General features: G+C 48.0%; 9 protein-coding genes and 2 non-coding genes across 11 annotated transcripts; 7 read left to right on the top strand and 4 right to left on the bottom strand.

Annotated features, from left to right (window-relative positions):
- Positions 1–898: 898 nt before the first annotated feature.
- On the top strand, positions 899–1,198 carry FVEG_10669 (hypothetical protein; the record flags this gene model as incomplete). Its single annotated transcript, XM_018899829.1, has 1 exon — positions 899–1,198. One exon carries the CDS (start codon positions 899–901, stop codon positions 1,196–1,198), a length of 300 nt encoding a protein of 99 aa, XP_018757975.1.
- Positions 1,199–1,650: 452 nt separating this feature from the next.
- On the top strand, positions 1,651–1,938 carry FVEG_16856 (hypothetical protein; the record flags this gene model as incomplete). Its single annotated transcript, XM_018906095.1, has 2 exons — positions 1,651–1,791; positions 1,846–1,938. The coding sequence occupies 2 exons, from the start codon at positions 1,651–1,653 to the stop codon at positions 1,936–1,938; spliced, it is 234 nt and encodes a 77-aa protein (XP_018757976.1).
- A 1,017-nt stretch (positions 1,939–2,955) lies between these two features.
- FVEG_10670 (hypothetical protein) lies at positions 2,956–3,493 on the top strand (the record flags this gene model as incomplete). The annotated part of the gene is made up of 3 exons (XM_018899830.1): positions 2,956–2,993; positions 3,062–3,329; positions 3,377–3,493. 3 exons carry the CDS (start codon positions 2,956–2,958, stop codon positions 3,491–3,493), a joined length of 423 nt encoding a protein of 140 aa, XP_018757977.1.
- A 955-nt stretch (positions 3,494–4,448) lies between these two features.
- Positions 4,449–6,652, top strand: FVEG_10671 (hypothetical protein; the record flags this gene model as incomplete). The annotated part of the gene is made up of 4 exons (XM_018899831.1): positions 4,449–4,554; positions 4,611–4,642; positions 4,692–4,809; positions 4,862–6,652. 4 exons carry the CDS (start codon positions 4,449–4,451, stop codon positions 6,334–6,336), a joined length of 1,731 nt encoding a protein of 576 aa, XP_018757978.1. The 3' UTR covers positions 6,337–6,652.
- A 1-nt stretch (position 6,653) lies between these two features.
- On the bottom strand, positions 6,654–8,023 carry FVEG_16857 (hypothetical protein). The gene is made up of 4 exons (XM_018906096.1): positions 7,283–8,023; positions 6,953–7,231; positions 6,846–6,904; positions 6,654–6,770 (listed from the first exon to the last, which is right to left on the bottom strand). The coding sequence occupies exons 1-4, from the start codon at positions 7,391–7,393 to the stop codon at positions 6,728–6,730; spliced, it is 492 nt and encodes a 163-aa protein (XP_018757979.1). The 5' UTR covers positions 7,394–8,023; the 3' UTR covers positions 6,654–6,727.
- Positions 8,024–8,271: 248 nt separating this feature from the next.
- Positions 8,272–9,812, top strand: FVEG_10672 (lactate 2-monooxygenase). The gene is made up of 2 exons (XM_018899832.1): positions 8,272–8,433; positions 8,483–9,812. Exons 1-2 carry the CDS (start codon positions 8,319–8,321, stop codon positions 9,664–9,666), a joined length of 1,299 nt encoding a protein of 432 aa, XP_018757980.1. The 5' UTR covers positions 8,272–8,318; the 3' UTR covers positions 9,667–9,812.
- FVEG_10673 (hypothetical protein) lies at positions 9,703–11,477 on the bottom strand (the record flags this gene model as incomplete). The annotated part of the gene is made up of 3 exons (XM_018899833.1): positions 9,703–9,849; positions 9,897–10,380; positions 10,431–11,477. 3 exons carry the CDS (start codon positions 11,475–11,477, stop codon positions 9,758–9,760), a joined length of 1,623 nt encoding a protein of 540 aa, XP_018757981.1. The 3' UTR covers positions 9,703–9,757.
- Positions 11,478–12,129: 652 nt separating this feature from the next.
- Positions 12,130–13,014, top strand: FVEG_10674 (hypothetical protein). The gene has a single exon (XM_018899834.1). The coding sequence runs from the start codon at positions 12,172–12,174 to the stop codon at positions 12,934–12,936; it is 765 nt and encodes a 254-aa protein (XP_018757982.1). The 5' UTR covers positions 12,130–12,171; the 3' UTR covers positions 12,937–13,014.
- Positions 12,999–13,081, bottom strand: FVEG_16858. The gene has a single exon. It is a non-coding gene; the product is annotated as a tRNA-Lys (tRNA).
- A 587-nt stretch (positions 13,082–13,668) lies between these two features.
- On the bottom strand, positions 13,669–13,759 carry FVEG_16859. Its single transcript has one exon. It is a non-coding gene; the product is annotated as a tRNA-Pro (tRNA).
- Positions 13,760–13,871: 112 nt separating this feature from the next.
- FVEG_16860 (hypothetical protein) lies at positions 13,872–15,035 on the top strand. The gene has a single exon (XM_018906097.1). It carries the CDS (start codon positions 13,943–13,945, stop codon positions 15,014–15,016), a length of 1,074 nt encoding a protein of 357 aa, XP_018757983.1. The 5' UTR covers positions 13,872–13,942; the 3' UTR covers positions 15,017–15,035.
- The last annotated feature ends 131 nt before the right edge of the window (positions 15,036–15,166 follow it).

The raw sequence follows: 15,166 nt of genomic DNA, 5'->3' as shown, positions 1-15,166 counted from the left end.
TCGATTTCCCTACTAGCGCTTACGGCAGAAGGAACACGTTAGTCTATTGCGCCTCAGGGAGCAGGAAAACATCAGGCCTTGATATGGGGAGTCAAAATGAACTTTGGAAAGGGTCCTAAAGATATTCTAAACTTATCCTAAACTATACCAAGTTACCTAAGTCTTTTTGTCACTTACAATCAAGGGCCTGGGTTTCTTTCTTGTCCTAGATTGCTTACAAAACATAAACCGCGTTTTCTTATTCATTCCGAAGGAGCCGGAACTCATCCATAAGCAGAGTAGCCTGGTAAGTAGCTGTATTATAATATCGAATCGGCGACAGAGTTCAAAGGATGCGTAGTGGAGTCATCAACGTTGACACGGAATTCCGATTCAACAAAAACCGTACTTGAAATCCGCCCAGTGGGATCTGTCATCAATATCCGTGACACGCCGGATATATGCCACGTCACCAGCAATTGGCTCAATACCATTGAGCTATAAACGCTAGAGTACCTAGAAGTAGTAGTGAGACACTATTTTGTACCCCTGTGGGAGATACTGCCAACGTCAGAGAATATTAGTCAATTATTCAGGGATCAATTATAAACGAGTATTTGGATAGCCTTCTGTCGCGAATAGGGCTTGCGTGTTGTCATTTAACCACAAGAGAGAATGAGTACGAGGCTGAAACGCTGGTGTATGGACTCTCCTTGCTGTTACTTGACGGATGGCATTGTGAGTGTATCTAAGAAGTTGAATGATCACTTAGAATGAAATAGCGGCAGCGCTGAATCACGAAGATTCAAGGGGTATAAAAGCCTCAGTCTTACCACGACTCGCAACTTCAACTTAAAATTACACAAATATCTAAAGAATATCTCAACCATGAAGCATGTAACTTTATTTGCAGCCGACGATGACTAAAATCACTTATACCAAGATGGTTGTTGTTTTTAAGCAAAAGGTCGATTCGGAAGTCTGGACAAATCCCACTCCCGAGGCTTTGATCAAGGAATGTCTTGACCCTTACATGAGACCTTGTACCGACCACGCTACAAAGACCATCAGGTTTGCTTATGAGAAAGAGAATGATAGCGCATTGATGAAGACCGATATGTGGCCAACGTTCGGTAGGCCGCAGATGTTCAATGATTGGGAGGTTTCTGACATAACTGCTTTTCGCAAGAATGGCAAGACCGAGACCCTCAGCGCTTGAGGGTAAGATGTTTTTGTGTTGGCATCACAAGGAAGTCCGGCTTGGAAGATCAGTAGAGACGAAAAGCCAAACTGCAAAGGTTGATGCGCTTGTTCAAAGATCTCAATCTCTCAGGTAGGAGCAGGTAAGAATAGAGTTCATAGTGTTTCGAACAGATTGTTTAATATAAAGAACATCAACCAATCAGTTCGGATTGTTCGGGATCCGTCGTTCTACGAGCTCCTTCACAGTGGAATGTTCATGTAACAGTTAAGAATGGCAATTGGAAAAAGGCGATGCACAGTAGAACAAGCAATGATTTACGTTCTAACATCAATCATATTTAATACACACTATTTGCCGCATTGAAACTTCTTCTTCATCTACACTATTCCATTACGAAGAGTGCTTGCAACTTACTTCCTCAACACCTGCATCCTACTAACAGTTCACACTTCTAGGTCCATTTCAAGATGTCTGAGATGATTCTGCAAGCTACTTTTGCGCAAAAGCCGCGCCACTCGCCTGATCTTCTGGGTGACGCTGATCGACTCCAATCCGCCTGCGGTAAGGAGTGTCAGGTTGATATCATTGCTAACAACCTTCGAGTGACGGTAAGTACAGATTGTAAGGACAAGGATGTTGTTATGACGGGTCTGACAATCAAGATGGAGCAGGAAAATCTCTTCAAGGACTGGGAGCTTGTGCCTGGATGGACTTGGAAGCCTGAGAAAAAGGAGCACTGTTGTAATATTCTTTGACGGTAAGCTTCACATTGCTATGAAGGAGTGATATTTAAATAAGTAAGGTAAGTAAGGAGACTTGATAAAAGAAATAGAGGAGAATGAGAAAGTACAACCAGTAAAATGCTAGTGCCCCAATGCCATGTGCTTCCTGCGTAGAACGATTTACTTAACGCCAACTTTTCTGTACACTTGCCGGCTTACCAAGATAGATCATTCAAACTTCGCATGGTTAAGTGCAAAAGGCTCTGGTAATAATAATAAGAACAGTGTTATCGCCACCACTGAAGGGTATCAGTCCAGAACATAATATCGGGGTATGTTCGTGTACTAAGCTGACAGTGCTTAAACACGGGGGGCGAGCATCAATTGAAATGCTCCCTGGTGTGTTCCTGCTAGCCTAAATCTAAATGTCTGCGTTCAGGCAGCCTCCCTGGTATTTTGTTAGCCTGCCTCAATCTACTGGTCAGAAGACAGAGTGATCTTGAGCCATGCCGTGAATAATGAAGGCTGTTTGTAAGTCTCCTATCAGAAATATTTCATTTCCACCAAGGCTTGGTTTATATGTTATGTCTGCGCCAAAAACATCAGTTAAGGTGGCTGATTCTGGCCTGGCTTATCACACACCGCTTGACACAATCTTTCAAACCCACATGCTCCACAGAATACACAGCACTATCGCAAGTTCCGTGTCCTGTGGCTGGCTGAATGTGAGATAACAAGCCCAGTCAAATTCCGTCCCATTGAGACTTTACATATTCTATAAAGTTTGACGGGATCTAACACTAGCAGCTGTTGGAGAATGTTCACACTGGTCTGTTTATTAATAAGACCTTGATAAGTGCCAGGACCACGGATCGTTTTGGGACATTTATAAAAGCGCTGTTGCCCGTTCTGCTTCCCATGATCCTAAAATAAATAATCGCCGCACAACTACAGCAATCCTCAACTACCATAAAGCCTCTAAGATGGTTCACAGAATCACCTTCTAAGTTGGCAACCAAACTCCCTACTGCCTCAAACCGAACGGCCAGTATGCTTACTGGGGCGAGACCGTCTCTGGACCAGACACAGTAAGTTGTTTACCATTTCAGTAGTTTTTGAACCTCCAAATTGCAACTAAGCATTTTCACCATGATAGATCCAGCCCTACAGCACTGGCTCAGGAGGTGTGTTTCAAGCCTCATCAGTCCCTGGTAGGCTCTGCTGGAATCAGCGGCTACACAATTGCCAATCCTGCTATCTGGTTTGGATTTCTCGGCAGTGACCCCGACTTCAGCACCGAAGACAACAAGGCTTGCGTCGCCATGTCTACCACACATCTCACCATTACCAAGGATACCTACAGCCATATGTATTCTACCAATGTAACTAGATTGACCCAGCCCGTTCCCAGGGGGAAACTCGATGTAAGACTCTTACATCCTAGCAGTAAGAGACTAATTCGGATTATTAGCTCACTTGCAGCATTGGCAGCGCTGATGATTGTGTTGCCACCTTCACGCTGACCTTTAATGGGGGCACTGTTGTTACTGGTGAGGCTCTCGGATCTGACGTACTTGAGGAGAAGTAGGACTGGAGTGACGAGAGGGCTAGAATGTCTGGGTCATGTAGCTTCTATGGTACCACTTTGTGCTTACTTTGAGCACGGTATGTATTCTGGCTGGAGAACGACAGACACATGTGCCTTTATACATGGACCAGAAATGAAGACCACAATGCAGACCAACGATAAAAGGCACCTCGGGTTACCGGTGGTGCCAGTGCTATGGAGCAACTAGCGGGGAGTCAACCGGGATAGAATCTCCGAGTCTTCGTAGGGAAGGAGAGTTTATTGGAGTAATGGGAGCCATGTTTCAACTCAATCTTCAAGCCGGTTTCTATTGAGACACCAAGCGGGTCTAGAGTATCAACCACAGCGTGGAGACCTATCTGCGGAGGACTACGAGAAAGCATGAGCTGAATGGCTATATCTAAGGAATGACTTCCTCTGCAACACCAACTGAACACATATCTGTCGTATGCCTTTTGTCCGTTCCAAGGCCATCATGATGTCAATCCCCAGCATTAGTCCAAACCTTCTCAATGCCAAGTTCCAAGCCTTGAATTCCACGAATTCAAAATTCCTCCTCAATCCTGCTTTTTCAGCCGTCTTAGCCGGAAACTATGCATATAAACAATACGCCATCTTGATCTCGATAATCTGAAACGGTGACGATGGAAATGACGTGGGTGTAGTTCGAGCTAGCTCAGTAGCTCGTGGACCAAGACGTTGGTGGATGAGGTCTAGGCCGGAAATAGGCTGGTGGCTGAGACAGCCCTGATGTCACGACGCGGAGAAATCATCATGAGCGCATCAGCCATGACGCACTAGAGTTCAGCCCTGGATTTCTTGTAAGGAGCTGAAGAGATAAAGGGCGGTGCTGGCTCCATGGGTGGCTTGTGTTCCCTTGATCTTATCGTTTATGACTGAATCAATTGAAACAGATATTATCATAATTATAGTAATCGGATAACCGATAGTCAATATGAGTGGACTCCGAGACAATTTCCAGCCAGTTCTGGCCGAGGATGCCCCAAGGTCGCAGAGCAATGTCGAACGTCGAGATTCAGGGCCATTGAAGGATATTATTGGTAAGGCAATGTCAATTAATTGGAGAAATCTCATTATTCTGACTCTCGCGTCACAGCTCAACAGGACAGTCTTTACAAGTACATCAGTGTATGTCTCTTTTCAACCGTTGTTGTGGCTGGTGGCTGACCTTGTCCAGTGGGAGGATCCCGCGCGAACTATTGGATCTTACTTTGCCGCACTCGGCTTCATGCTGGCAGTCCATCATATGCATCTTACCCAGCTGACTCTAAAAACCATGGCAATTGGCCTTGGAGGTACAGTCTACTCTCGCTTCTCGCTACCCATGATACTAATAATTGCGTTCAGTTATGTCCATGGCCGAGTTCGCTGGTCGTTCCTTCGGCCCTAATAACTTCGTCTCTCGCATGCGACCCAGACAGTACAAGACAGTTCCCGAATCCACTCTTAACGCTACTCTCAAGGATATCCACGACTTTATTCAGTATGCTGTCGTCCAGGCTCAAAAGATCATCTTTGCCGAAGACCTGGAGAAGACATTTGGGGCGTTCGCTTTCACAGGTTCTCTGTACTTCCTGATCCAGTTCATGACACCTTTCGGCATTGCTATCCTTGGACTGACCACCATCTACATCATTCCACTCGTTACCTCCCCTCGAGGACGTGGCATCGCCAGAGATGGCATGGCTCGTGCTCAAGAAATCAGTAACGCAGCTGTTGACCAAGCCAGCTCTATTGCCCAAGACCCAAAGGGCACCATGGCCAACATTTCTTCCATGGCGCAAGATACCGCTGGTAACTTGAGGCAACGCGCTGTCAACATGGTTCCTGGTTCAAAGAACACTGAGAACCGATCTGATGTCACCTCAACTGTTCCCCACAGCTCTTCTGGACCCACTCAGGCCAGAGACATTTCCTCCAAGTTCCCTCAAGATAACTCCAAGTCCTCTGAGCAGTCTAAGCACCTCGCATTCATGGGCTCTCGCGGTGCTTCTGGTAGCTTCGACCGATCACCAATCAAGACTGTTCACGTCGACCCCCACCTGTCCAACGATTTCTCCCAGAGCGGCTTTGACAGCTCTTCTTCCCAATCCAAGGACATTCCTTCTACCTACTCCCATAGCACCACTGATGATTTCCCCTCCAACACGCAACCCGCTCTCGGCAAGTCCAAGGACAATACTCCTAGTTTCTCCCACGGCGCAACTGGAAGTCTTCCTTCTTACGGACAAGCTACCTTCAACAAGCCTCAAGATGTCACTCCCAGCTACATGTCCAGCAAGGCAAAGGAAGCTACCTCCGGCTATTCCTCCAGCCGCCCTGACGACAAGTCCTCCACCTTTAGTTCCAGCATGAACAAGGACATGTCTTCAGGTTTTTCCCATGGCACTACCGGTGACTTCTCACCCTCAAGCAATACCAGCTCCAACTTCCCCCCTAGCAAGGAACAGGAAATGCCCGACTACGCTCAACACCGAAAGTCACTCAACTACTCCAAGTTCCCTCACGTCAGCAACGATGATTCCGGCATGCAGTCCGGTTCAAACAAGCAGTCTGGTTCTACTACCCTGTTTGGCAACCAGGCTTATGCTGGAAAGAAGCCTTCCATTGATGAGACCAACTACTCTCTCCAGAACAGAACAGACATGACTTCTGACTATCAGCACTTTGTTCCTCGCGAGGCTCCCAACCGTGGAATGCTTAGCTCTCATGCCGATACCTCCATGGGTAAGATGCCTCTTGGTGAGCTAATCGACGAGAAGGAACAGGCTGGGGATAAGGCTCCGCCCATCTCCGCTGGTGGTCTTAACGCCATGAAGTAGAGCTTTTCCCTTTGAGACAAATACATGATCTCACAATATTTCTGTATTGTTCAGTTCGTGGTCACGTTACCAGCCCTCTGAACGAGAGATATCGGGGAGATACAGCTTCCCCTAGGGAGTGTTCGTATAACTCGTTCAGAGCCTGGCCAATGTGATTGCAGTTGAACATGATTTGGATTTTGGGCAGGTCTGGCGCATTAGTAAAACACGAAAGCCGCCTCACTATCATTGGCATGCTTTATGAATGGAAGACTGTCACCATGTAACATTATAGATGATATTAGTTTATGATATTAACGACTTCATTGATTCCAAGTCTTCTGGCATCCCTTTCCGTGTGTTCTGTAGAGGCTTCTTAGGCTGAGTTTTAGACTCTGTGACAGGCCGCCTGTTAGCCTTGGTTGACGAACGACGACTGGTATACATCCGGGACCCTGCAAAAGACCTTAATACTGCCTAAAATAAAGAGTTCCCGAGGAAAATGAGATCTAATCAGAGTAGCTACTTACAAGTAAGTCAAAACGAACGTCGCAGTTGCACAATCTGCATGGCCAATATTTGAAGTAAGCTACATCAAAATCAGTCGCCCGTCAAGATCTCGCTGGCGGATGCTCACTTTAAGGGTCCTCCCTTCGAATTCCATGCTGGCGTGACGGGGTTCATTATAATAATGGTGATTATAAGCATCCTGGTTGATACCCTGGTCGAAGGAAGCAAACGAGACGCATGCCCAGTTGTCGCGAACGCTCAGGTACGGGTTACTCGCAAGAAGACGAATGTAAACAGTGGCGCCATTCTTGCTGGTAAATGAATATCCGACTATTCCTGCGGAGCCGACGAACGGTGATTGCGAAGACATTACATGGCCGCCGTCTCCTTTCTGGAAAGGTTTGACCTTGATGCCTTTTAGCATGGAGGTTCGGGGTTTTTTGGTAGGAAAGCTTACTGATGTTGGGCCTGCGGCAAAGTCGCCCCAGTCACTGAATGTTGTTGGGTTTGGGACTAGGGTGAACGGTGTTTGGTTATCGACCGAGAATAAGATCTGGTTTTTGGTCATTTTGACAGCTGCGTTGAAGGGACAGCTAAGTTATTTTTTGAGAATGTTCCCGGCCTATGAAGAATGAAGCTATCGCGAGATCGCGAGCAAACAGAAGGGTATATATAGCACATCCCATCGCTCTATCGGCTACCGAAAATAAACTAAACCATTGAGCCCGTAGCGCCGTAGTTCCAAATGGGAGCGGTATGACCCCTGTCAGCAAAACGCCAGTGCAGGAACGCCTTGTGAGGCTATTGATGACGCTAGACTCCTCCACCAACCATTTGAGATCTCCCGGCACACCTTGCAGTACGGTTGACTACTCAGAAGCAATCATTCAAGCCACCCTGCGAAATCCCAATAGTAGTTATCTGGAAGCGTTTCAGCTGCTTGCGTGCTACTGACAAATGCTACCTTGAATTGATCAAATTGAGACAAGCGAACACCACCATTGATTAGAGTAGGCAGATTTCCGTGGCAGGACACGGCTATCACGGCACTTTTTTTAAGCTTGACGACGTTAGCGATGTTGGATAATCGGAGAATGGGTCAAGTTTATCTTCGACTTTAATTGTATTTGGCAACAAAAATCGATCATGTTGTGCGCGCGTGTCCGGGCATCGGTGGACTGAAGTTCTCGGTGAGCCGATTGCATCTAACATCACCATCAACCTACAGCGTCTGGACGGTTAAAACAGTCGCAAGCCTATCATCAATTAATTAACCTGGCAGCATGTTTCCAAGTTCAATGAGTAATTGCGGATACTGTTCATATCACTTCTTCGTCATTATTGTCCTTCGATCGGATAACCGGAAGTCTGATATACGTCATGAATATGGATCAATCAGTTTATAAGTGGATACAGCCTCATTACCCAGGAGCCGTATCTTTGCACCTTTAATCCATAAGATAGTTCTTGACAAAGATTCACGAAGCCTCACAATGTCAGATCCCAGGTCACCGCATCTCAAGAAGCGCGATACCCCTCCATGGGGCTTATACCAACGCGAGAACTTTTGGAAACTCAATGACGGAGAGGTTCCACCATTTAACACGCGTATGGCCGTCCTGATCATTTTCTGATACGGCTAGGTTGACAATGCTAGATCCTGATAAGCTTGAAGAACTCGCTAAGAAGAAGCTCACTGAAAATGGCTGGCTCTACGCATCTTCCAACGCAGGCCTTTCAGATACACATGTCGCGAACCGCCAAGCTTTCTTCCAACACAAGATCGTCCCTCGTCAGCTTGTAGACACCAATGAACGATCTACTAGAACTACCATCTTCGGCCATGAGGTCTCTGCACCGTTTGGAATTGCTCCTATTGGAATCAACAAGATTTATCACCCACAGGGCGAGCTTCCTGTTGCTCAGGTCGCTGGTGAGCTTGGTATTCCTTACAGTCTCTCAACTGCTGGCTCGTGTCCGATTGAAGACGTCGCTGAAGCAAATGATGCTGGTCGAAAGATTGCACAGAACAGTGAAGAAAGTCATCGCATCCCTGAGGGTCCCCGCTTCTTCCAGCTCTACATGCCACATGATGACGAGCTCACCTTATCACTACTGAAGCGAGCTCATGAATCAGGGTTCTCTGCATGTATCTTAACAACAGACACCTGGCAACTTGGATGGCGACATGACGACGTCGCGACGTCCAACTACGCTTTCTACCGAGGCATCGGCGCCGACTTGGGCCTCTCAGATCCCGTCTTCCAGAAACGCTTAGCCGAACATGGCATCGATCCGAAGAAGCAGCCCGCTGAAGCCGGGGCATTCTGGATCGATAATGTCTGGCACGGTCGTGCATGGTCTTGGGAAAAGGCAGTCTGGGCACGAGAGAAATGGCAAGAGATCAGCGGCGGAAAGCCATTTTTGATCAAGGGCATTCAGCACGTCGATGACGCTGAGATGGCAGCTGATCTTGGTTTCGAGGGTATCGTTGTCAGCAATCACGCTGGCCGACAAGTTGATGGGGCCATCGGAAGTCTTGATGCTCTAGGGCAGATCGCTGACAGGGTTGGGGATCGTATCGTTGTGACATTCGATAGCGGTGTTAGAGGAGCAGCTGATATTGTCAAGGCTCTTGCTCTGGGTGCCAGGTTTGTCTTTATAGGTAGACTTTGGATCTGGGGACTTAGTATCATGGGCGAGCATGGAGTTAGGCACGTGATGAAGGGGCTGCTAGCTGATCTGGATATTCTTATGAACGTCATGGGGTTGAACAAGGTTGAGGATATTGATAAGAGTTTTATACAATCTCAGCCTATAAGCTGGAAGAGCAAGCTATAAGCCATGGACACGAACACAGGAGAAGAAGAGATAAAAGGGTTCAGTTCACTTTCAATAGCGAATACAAAAGTTTTCTATCCTGACATGGCGATTATGCTCCAGGAAGCTTGCAGCGCCAACTATCGGCCTTGGTGGTGTTTCCAGATCCATCCCATTTACTCTCATAAGGGTACGGACAATATTCTGGAAGTTGTTAGCTTTCCGTCAAAGAAGCGTGTGGAGAAACTCACTTCTTTGTGCTGATACTTTGCCTGGAGTCTCACTGCTGCCAAACTTGGCGCCAACTACAGCCTCAGGTTCTTGGCCCTCCTCCACCCACTTCGTCAAAGCCAGCAGCACATTCTCTTCAGCTGTCAGTCTATCCTTCTTCAGCGGATACACCTGGCCGATATCGAATGCGCCAGGACCTCCAGAGCAGTGATACATCCCAGGAATGAAGAAGAGTCTGTAGAAGGAGTGCATGTCATCTAGCGTGACGTTGAGGTTGGCTTGTACCTTGGCGTAGTACTCAGCGGGCAGCTTGGGTGTAATAGTCTGGTCCGCTTGACCGTGGTAGGATATTATCTTTCCTCCTTTGGCGTGGAACTTTTGAAGTTCACCTCCCGCGGCGTTGACGCCTCCTGGGTTGAGTTTGATGGCAAAGTCCATGTCTTTCACGGTGAAGTTGTGAGGTGTCCAGGTTGAATCGTTGTAGACCGCACCGCGCCAGAAGTCCTAGGATATTATTTTAGCTCTTATTTTACATCCATGTACTCTATACATACCTGTAAGACTTTGTAGTTCAGCTCAGCGGTCCCGTTGACCTGGTTTGCGGAGAAAACGCTTGTGTCGGCACCCAATGCAAAGCCAGGGTACACAATATTGCCCTCGGAGTCTGCCAAAGGTTCATACGCAGCTCTGACAGATGCTACTTGCTTAGGCTTCAGACAGAGCGCGCTGTTGAGTAGTCCAGTGCCACAGGCCATGATCACAGGATCGAAGGCGTGTGCGGCCGGGTTGTCGATGATACCATCCTCAACGCCATCCAGAGGGTCAAGCAGCTCAATTTGTTTTGCCACAATCGCTTTCCACTGTTCTGGTCGAACATATGATTCGGACGTCAGATCAGGCCATCCGATTCGTTGGGCCAATATGCCTTTTGATGCCACAATGTGAAGCCAGTCGATGCCTGGTGCTCCAGCGAGAATTCCATCAAAGTCATCGGGGTAGAGCTGAGCATTCTGCAGACCTTGACGCCCGCCAGTGCTGCAGCCTTGATAATAGCTCTTAAATACCCTTATGCCGTAATACTGCTTCACGATTTGCTTGGCGACTACGGCTTCAATGTGGATCCCTCGATGGCCAAAGTCGTTGATGACTTCTGGATGGTTTAGGAAGAAGTCGAAGCCTTGCTCGCCATCGTGGCCCGTGTTCGTACCAAAGCTGGCAAAACCAAGTTTTGCACCGTTCTGCACGGACGGGAAGTCAATGCATCCCCCAATACCGCCTGTACCCGTGGCTAGTAGACGTTTGTTCCAGTCATCTGGTAGCCATGCCTCGATGCGGACTGAGCTGGAGTCGCTTGTTGAAACGTTTACAACGATCCTGCAGAGGTCTGCTGTTATGTTGGCTCCAAAGTTTGGACCTCCGCAGGATGCTACTGTGTTTGGAAGGGGTATGGCATCGCCTGCAACGTGGTGCTGGGTCGAGGCGATGGTCCCGTTGGGGACATGAAGGCTTTCGGCTGAGCATTTTGAATGGGGCTTCGCAATTACTGGAGATACAGCTACTGCCGCCAGATACAACAGCTTCTTATACATTGACAAAACCATCGTATTCAAGATTGCCCGAGCAAAGGTTCAAATCATCCTCGTGTTTAGAGTGCCTGTACCGAATATCACAACATATTTATACAGATCATCGGCTAATCACAAGAGGGGTCGGCAAACAAGAATGCTAACAAGACGATGACGTTCTAGTCAATTCCTCATTCTGGCAGATTATAATGAAGATCCGCTGGGGAAAAGCAGCAATGTAACCTCCGCATTTCGGTTTCGGCGTCCGTGGCCGACGATGCAAGCCATCGCCAGCTTTACCGTTACCTTTGGTCAAATGAGTAATTCTTCAGATCTGGACCGAAAAAGCATTCCGACAGCCTGAATATAGTGGTGTTGACTGATTCATTGAGGCGTCAGTTCGGCATTGCCCATGCGAAGGCACTTTGGTTTCAGTCCCCGCGTTTTCCAGAACACGAAGCTTACAGCAATTCAGGACATTCATTTTCCTTGCAGCCTCGCGAACGACAATTGAAAAGGCTTTGACTTGGGCGATATTCATAAAAGCCTTCACGCTTTTCCAGTACTGCATTAATTTGTTTTGTCACGAAGGATTGGCGTCAGTGATGGATACTGAACTGATGACGTAACCAGCTCTGTGATATCATGCATTGGTGAAAAGCAATGGCTGCTGCTTCTACTTCTCGCAACTCATCACTCCCTAGCTTCGGAATTGACCATTATCAACAACATGGTTCGTGTGTTTATCACCGGGTCGACTGACGGCATCGGTCAAGCCGCCGCAAAGCTCCTCGCCGAGCAAGGCCACCAGGTCGTTCTTCACGCCAGAAACGCCGATCGCGCCGCTTCAGCCGAAGCCGCCATTCCCAACGCCGCAGCCGTTCTCGTCGGCAATCTATCGTCAATTGAAGAGACCAAGAAGCTCGCTAAGGACGCAAATAACGCTGGGCCATTCGATGTCATCGTGCACAACGCAGGCATCGGCTATGGATCTACAGCATCGAGGGAAATCACTGCGGACAAGATCTCAGCTGTTTTCGCAGTCAACACCCTCGCGCCATACATCCTCACCTGTCTGATGGATAAGCCCAAGAGTAGGCTCTTGTTCATGAGTTCGGATAGTCACTACAGTGGTGATGAGACCCTCAAGAATGCGACCCAGTCGCACTCTTACGGCAACACCAAACTTCATGACACAATGCTCGCTAAAGCTTTTGCAAGACGCTGGACCGACATCCAAGTCCTCAGCATGCACCCCGGCTGGGTAAAGACCAAAATGGGAGGAAACTCAGCACCAGTTCAATTAAGTGAACCAGCTAAAGCATTGGCAAGCTGGGTCGCTGGCGAAGGATCTCTGACAAAGGCCACGTCTGGTGCATTCGTCACAACAAGTGGGGAGAGCAGACCTCATCCTGGAGCGGGCAATGTGAGCAAGCAGGAAGAATTGCTCGAGATATGCAAGTCAGCTTCTGGCGTCGAAGTGCCAGTAGAGTAGAGAAGATGAATGCAAAAAAAAAAAAAGATGCCTCGCTATTGCTCGCAATCGTTTATAGGAACAGCCCGATGCGGGGGTCGAACCCGCAACCTTGAGATCGCGTACTTGTAAGAGTCTCACGCTCTACCGATTGAGCTAACCGGGCGTGGCTCTGATTGGTTGAGAGGCGAGGGCCAATTGGGTCACAGTTGATTTCGGGGAGGGATGGCCAATGTGTTTTCTTGCGTAGCTGGAGCCAAAATCAAAAGAATTAAAACAAAGCGATCCCTCTGAGGGGGCTTAAAAATAGGTATATCAATTGCATGTTGTACCTGCTTGACTATAGGCTAATCACGATGGTACCCGTACTTGTGCAGGGAGGTTCGCAGTAGTTGGTTGAGAATGCTCAGGAGTGAATTGCGGCATAGACATGTCAAGCTGTCTGGCATTGCGCAACCTCTGGCCATAAGACAAGAGAACAGACGAATGACCACAGAAGGATTCGCAATAGCCTTAAGATAGCGCTTTGCATTTTTAGGAAACTCCCGCGTAGAAACGATATTTATCCCAATTTGTTGACAGGTCCAGGGTAGTGGTCGCGATAAAATTGCTTATGCTATCTGCCTCCCAGCCAACCAGGTGCAAGACCTCCAGAGTTTTCAACATCTCCCATCCCAACGTTCCATCCAACCTCATTCAGAAGCAAAAAGGAATAGCTTTACAACATCACAGAGCTCTTGAGAGCAAGAAGAAGGGTCTGGCCGGGGATTGAACCCGGGACCTCTCGCAAGCTGAGCTGTAGGGTTTACCCTAAGCGAGAATCATACCACTAGACCACCAGACCGAATCAGGCATTGCTGCACGTGATGATTGTTGTTGGAATTTGGGGTTCAGAATGGGAACTAAGAAGATGCAGTTTGCCGAAGCTCGGTAGTTAGACCGTTATGGAGCGCGGATGGGATGCCGCTAGACATGTCACTTCAAGAAAACACCGTTCGGCAAACATTTGAATCATCCCCCTTCCTCTATGTACTCTGCAATGGAATCAATAGTTACGAGAGCTACTGGCTATGATGTCTCAGAAGTACTGACAGCCGCTGCTGAGAGAGAGGCCTGTATGTCCATTGATCCCAAAGGTTTCTTCCTGCGCCCTCCACCGACACCTCACCATTTATCGTCCTTCATCACACCAGATGACCAACTATTCCAAACCATACATATGGGCGCTGCGGTAGTCGATGAAACAAAGTGGTTGTTGGTAATCGACGGCCTTGTTTGGAAACCATTCGCCTTCTCCTTGGCGCAGCTCAAGGCGTTACCTCAAACGTCCGTTACGTCCTTTCATGAATGCTACGGAAGTCCGTTGAAACCACCAACGAGTAATCCTTGGCGTGTTGGTAATATGGTATGGACTGGAGTTCGATTGTCGACTATTCTCGCTCTTGCAGAGCCTCTCCCTGAAGCATGCTTTGTTTGGTCAGAAGGTCTTGATCATGGAAAGTTCTTTGAGTATGAAGCAGACCGCTACCAAAAGGACTTACCGGTGACAAAGGCACAAAGGCCTGAGGTACTTCTCGCATGGAAGATTAATGGAGAGCCACTCAGTAAAGAACGAGGCGGACCGGTGAGACTCGTTGTACCGGGTTGGTTTGGTACCAATTCGACAAAGTGGCTTTGTAGGCTCTCATTGCAGAAGACCCGCGCCCCAGGACCTTTTGCTGCTGTTCTTTACAACGAGAAGGACCCAGCAGATCCCGAGGAAGTGAGGATGCGGCCGGTATGGGAGGTCGAAGTGAACTCAATGATAACGAATCCGGCGGACTCAGCAGTCATCTCTGCAGGGTTGGTAACGGTGGAGGGTTGGGCTTGGAGCCATGATGGAGTAACACTGGTAGAAGTTAGTCAAGATGAAGGACACAGTTGGATTCGAGCGAAGGTAGATGAGAAAGAAGATCAGGCTTGGCAAAAGTTCACTGCCGCGGTTGAACTTGAGTCTGGTGTTTGGAAGCTGATTGCTAGGGCAACTTCTGAAAGTGGGATGAAGCAGCCTTTGACTGGAAGACGGAATCATGTCCATAGCATTACGGTAACTATCGAATAACCATGTTGTGCAATTCGCATTGATGCTCAATTGTCTGAGGACAATAGGTTCGCCGTGAAGTCAAGACATTCACGGAACAATAGGACTGACAAAGAAGACTCAGGAATAATAAAGAGACCCAGCGTCTGTTCTTATTCTGGCTGCGTCGAG

Source organism: Fusarium verticillioides, chromosome 11 (assembly GCF_000149555.1).
Source record: "Fusarium verticillioides 7600 chromosome 11, whole genome shotgun sequence".
NCBI classification, from domain to species: domain Eukaryota; kingdom Fungi; phylum Ascomycota; class Sordariomycetes; order Hypocreales; family Nectriaceae; genus Fusarium; species Fusarium verticillioides.
This window is presented reverse-complemented; position numbering and strand designations above follow the sequence as displayed.

Coding starts and splice junctions, on each gene's coding strand:
- FVEG_10674 (XM_018899834.1), top strand. CDS start 12,172: ATGGTTCGTGTGTTTATCACCGGGTCGACTGACGGCATCGGTCAAGCC.
- FVEG_10672 (XM_018899832.1), top strand. CDS start 8,319: ATGTCAGATCCCAGGTCACCGCATCTCAAGAAGCGCGATACCCCTCCA. Junction 8,434..8,482: donor GGTTCCACCATTTAACACGC/GTATGGCCGTCC, acceptor TGACAATGCTAG/ATCCTGATAAGCTTGAAGAA.
- FVEG_16857 (XM_018906096.1), bottom strand. CDS start 7,393: ATGACCAAAAACCAGATCTTATTCTCGGTCGATAACCAAACACCGTTC. Junction 6,905..6,952: donor TCGAAGGGAGGACCCTTAAA/GTGAGCATCCGC, acceptor ATTTTGATGTAG/CTTACTTCAAATATTGGCCA. Junction 6,771..6,845: donor ACGTTCGTTTTGACTTACTT/GTAAGTAGCTAC, acceptor GGTCTTTTGCAG/GGTCCCGGATGTATACCAGT.
- FVEG_16860 (XM_018906097.1), top strand. CDS start 13,943: ATGTACTCTGCAATGGAATCAATAGTTACGAGAGCTACTGGCTATGAT.